General features: G+C 66.7%; 1 protein-coding gene across 1 annotated transcript in view; it reads right to left on the reverse strand.

Moving 5' to 3' along the window:
- Window positions 1-4: 4 nt before the first annotated feature.
- Window positions 5-579, reverse strand: part of GMEB2 (glucocorticoid modulatory element binding protein 2) — a gene marked incomplete at both ends in the record, with an annotated part of 5,997 nt that continues 5,422 nt past the window's right edge. The window contains 2 exons of the mRNA XM_010193558.1: window positions 5-379; window positions 520-579. The exon at window positions 520-579 is cut by the window's right edge and continues 60 nt beyond it. Of these exons, the coding sequence (XP_010191860.1) occupies window positions 5-379; window positions 520-579 (435 nt within the window). The remainder of the gene's footprint in view (window positions 380-519) is intronic.

A 579-nucleotide genomic window follows, 5' to 3' on the forward strand; every position in this document is an offset into this window, starting at 1 on the left:
GCGCCGGGGAAGGTGGCCCCGGCCGAGGCCAGCCCCGTGTGCCCCCCCAGCAGCGGGGAGGCCGGGGAGCTGGCGGTGGGCGGTTGGGCCGGGGTCTTCCCCAGCACCGAGGGTGGAAGGGCCGAGACCACTTTGCCGAGGGGGAGGTTGGCGAGCTGGGAGACGGGGACGGCGGCGGGGACGGCGAGCTGTGCCGGCGGGGACAGCACTTGGGAGGTGATGGCGGCCGGGCCGGAGGTGGCCCTGGTCAACCTGGGGCGTTTGAGAGGCGCAGGGACGGAGACGGGCGTGAGGGTCATCAGGACGTTGTTGAGGTGCTGCGATTTGTGCTTCAGCTCCTTGGCTCGCCGGCGGTGCTCGTCGCACTGCTGCTCCAGAGCTGTGTGGGGGGGAGAAATCTGGCTCATCCTGGACCCGGGACAAACTTCCCAGGGAAGTGGCTGCTTTAATGTGCGTTGGCTTTAACATAAATCCCACTTTCTTACACAGAAAACAGCTGTGGTGGTGCTGGGGCCGTACCTGCCAAATCCCGCGTGTACTGCTCCCTCGAGCGATCCATCTGACACTTGTGGCTGGGCA

The sequence above is a fragment of the Mesitornis unicolor genome, unplaced genomic scaffold (assembly GCF_000695765.1).
Source record: "Mesitornis unicolor isolate BGI_N332 unplaced genomic scaffold, ASM69576v1 scaffold25461, whole genome shotgun sequence".
Classification (NCBI taxonomy): domain Eukaryota; kingdom Metazoa; phylum Chordata; class Aves; order Mesitornithiformes; family Mesitornithidae; genus Mesitornis; species Mesitornis unicolor.